This window comes from Cynara cardunculus, unplaced genomic scaffold (genome assembly GCF_001531365.2).
Source record: "Cynara cardunculus var. scolymus isolate 2C unplaced genomic scaffold, CcrdV1 Un_Scaffold_192, whole genome shotgun sequence".
NCBI lineage: Eukaryota > Viridiplantae > Streptophyta > Magnoliopsida > Asterales > Asteraceae > Cynara > Cynara cardunculus.
In genome coordinates, this window is record NW_020200566.1 from 147,690 (window position 1) to 150,668 (window position 2,979).

At 35.9% G+C, this 2,979-nt stretch overlaps 1 protein-coding gene across 1 annotated transcript; it reads left to right on the plus strand.

Annotated features, from left to right (window-relative positions):
* The first annotated feature begins 277 nt into the window (after nucleotides 1–277).
* LOC112501488 (ethylene-responsive transcription factor 11-like) lies at nucleotides 278–1,141 on the plus strand. The gene is made up of 2 exons (XM_025105130.1): nucleotides 278–669; nucleotides 772–1,141. Exons 1-2 carry the CDS (start codon nucleotides 278–280, stop codon nucleotides 1,139–1,141), a joined length of 762 nt encoding a protein of 253 aa, XP_024960898.1.
* The last annotated feature ends 1,838 nt before the right edge of the window (nucleotides 1,142–2,979 follow it).

The window sequence follows — 2,979 nt, forward strand, 5'->3', positions numbered from 1 at the left end:
AATAATTATGCTACAATAGATTTATGGTATAATTTTACTCCGACAACTATGTTATAGCATAACGGTTGAAATTACTCTTGATAAACGTTTCATAAAATAAAGCAAAAAGAATTGAAGTGGCATCCTCACGGACCTCCCCCATGCATGCACGTTGTACTTACTTCATGTTACAACGTACAAACCATTCATGCACATGTGAATTTCTCCCTCCAATTTTCCGGCTATATATACCACCACCCTCACCACCAACACTCTACACCATTTTAGACACCGAAAAATGGAAGATGCTTTGAGCAAGCTCTCAGGTTTCATCGGAAGTCCGTCGGAAATGGACCACCGGTTACTTCCAAATATTGCCACCGGCACTGCCACCTTTCAAAAGCGATGCAACACAAACACAACACCCACAGCCCCCGCCGCCAAGAGGGCGACGGTGAAAGACAACAACGGTGGCATGAAGTATCGTGGTGTTCGTCGCCGCCCCTGGGGGCGGTACGCGGCGGAGATTCGTGACCCGCAGACGAAAGAGCGGCGGTGGCTCGGAACCTTCGACACCGCCGAGGAAGCCGCTGTTGCGTACGACTCTGCTGCCCGTGCCATGCGTGGAAACAAGGCAAGAACCAACTTTTTCTACCCTCCTCCGTTGCCGGAGTTTCTTATTCCGGCCGCGTTCGCATCCAACAAGACTCAATTTCAGCCGTTCATTCCATCAGAATTTCTATACCATAATTCATGCAATACCTCCACCACCACCACCGACGCCACCGCCACCACCACCACCACCACCACCATGGCAATCAATCACGACGACTACAAAGACTTTTTTCCGACGGAGCCCGATGACTCAGGTTTACTTGATGAAGTACTAACTGGGTTTTACCCGAAACCTAATAAGAAATCTGGATCCGAACCCTTTTCGCCATTGATGACCACTAATTCTGTACCGAAAACGGTTGAATCGAATAACCCAATTGAGGGTTTCTTGATTAAAAACCAGCAATTTGAGATGGATCAGAGGTTGAATGGCGTTGGATGGATGGGATTTTATGGTGATCAAATGGAAGCATTTGGGATTCAAGAAAGCATTTTTGATGATACGTTCGCTAATCACTCAGAAACTGTTTCTTTTCTTAGAGCATGAATGAATTGGATTGAAAATATATGAAATTTATTCAACATTTGTTGATTGAATATCATATACGTCTGATCAATATACATACTCTTATAATCTTATATGCTTAGTTCCTTCGGTCATTTTTTGCCGGTTTACCGGTGGTCTACTCTTTTTTAATGAAACCCCTCCACTCTCTTTTGCTTGACTAACATTCTCCCTATGTATTGTTATCGTTACTTTTTCAATCATGTTATAATAATAACAATAACGTTGGTTGATAATTTTATTTTATTTTATATATATATATATATATATATTTTTTTTTTTCTTTTAGTTTTATATATGTTCAAACCATTTTATTTAGAAGAAATTATATAAGTTAAATGATAGTATATTTTGCTATTCGGTTAACCAAAATGGTAGAAATAATCGAAATCGAGATATACCTTATTTGGATAACCGAACAGTTTAATCCACAAACCGAATAACCCGAAACCGTTTTGATTCGATGAGTTATTCGGTTTTGGATTTTTTTTATCCTCTAGGGCCCCGAATCAGTTAAGATATCAACCAGTTTTAGGATATTATTTGAAAAATGTCTTATAAAATAATTGTACTATAAAAAAAATGTGTTTAATAGCAAATGGTTGGGTTCCGGTGAGAGTAAGAATTGCGTTGAGAATGTGAGAACAAAACCTTCGTATACTTTCATTTACGTTTTTTATCATAATGACTGGAAGTTTAACAAAATTCATTCGTGTGGAAATGATTAAATGTATGTAAAAAAGTTGGTGAAAGTGACATAAAAATGAAGATAAATTTGAAAATAAAAATAGATAAATGTAGATGAATATAACTGAAGATATTGAAAGTAGTTGAAAAAAATTAAGTTAGATTCAAAAAACAACTCATGCAAATGCTCAGAAGTTTTCTCACCATAACCTTAATTCTCACATGATCCCTCGTCTTATAGTATAATTCTTAAAAGTGTCATATAAAAAGCTAACATGACACTTTGTTTAAAGATGTCGGCAAAAAGATTTTAAAGATACCAAAAAACGTCATATAAATTTATTACAATATTTTAAGATAGGACATACAAATCTTTGGTCCTATAACTTAGTCCTGTAAATTAAATAATCTATTAAGACACTGTAAATTGCTTACGGCATAATTTAACTCGTAAGGATTCAGACTTGACCACGTTGTCATATCACGTCTCACGTCATTTAGAACCCGACTAAACATATATTTTTAAAATATGAAACTGATAATCATTATGCATGCATGCATGCATAATCTCATCAACATAGTTACACTTATAAATTTTCATTACATGAAAAAATGCATCAAATATTGTAATAGCATTTTTTTATTGACCTGGAATCCTAGATATCCACCCGCTATGTGAGCCGACTAATCTCAAGACAACCACATGTTTTACAAGTAGCTCGGAGTCACCGCATTTGAGCATTCGCGGCCACAAGGGGATTTTTATTCCTCCTTGGGTTTGAACCTGGGACCTCTAGACACTTTTGACATTTGAATTCCCAGCTCAAACTAATCAAACATCATCCTTATGGCCTTATGGTTATTACATTTATCGTCATAGTGTAACATTTGGGCGTTATAAAACCAATAAGTAAAAAAAAAAAGTTATTACAAAAATTAATCACTTGTTAATACAAGAATTAAATATGTTTGAGAAGTTATAATATTGTTAGATACAGTTGGTTAATAATTAAAATTAAGTTATTACAAAAAAATTCTCAAATCTTACACTGGTTGGGGACGAGAACAAAGATTGTAATATAAATGACTGAATTCGTTACTTATCAGATACATTTTAAAATCCCGTGCATTGG

Coding starts and splice junctions, on each gene's coding strand:
- LOC112501488 (XM_025105130.1), top strand. CDS start 278: ATGGAAGATGCTTTGAGCAAGCTCTCAGGTTTCATCGGAAGTCCGTCG. Junction 670..771: donor GAGTTTCTTATTCCGGCCGC/GTTCGCATCCAA, acceptor CGCCACCGCCAC/CACCACCACCACCACCACCA.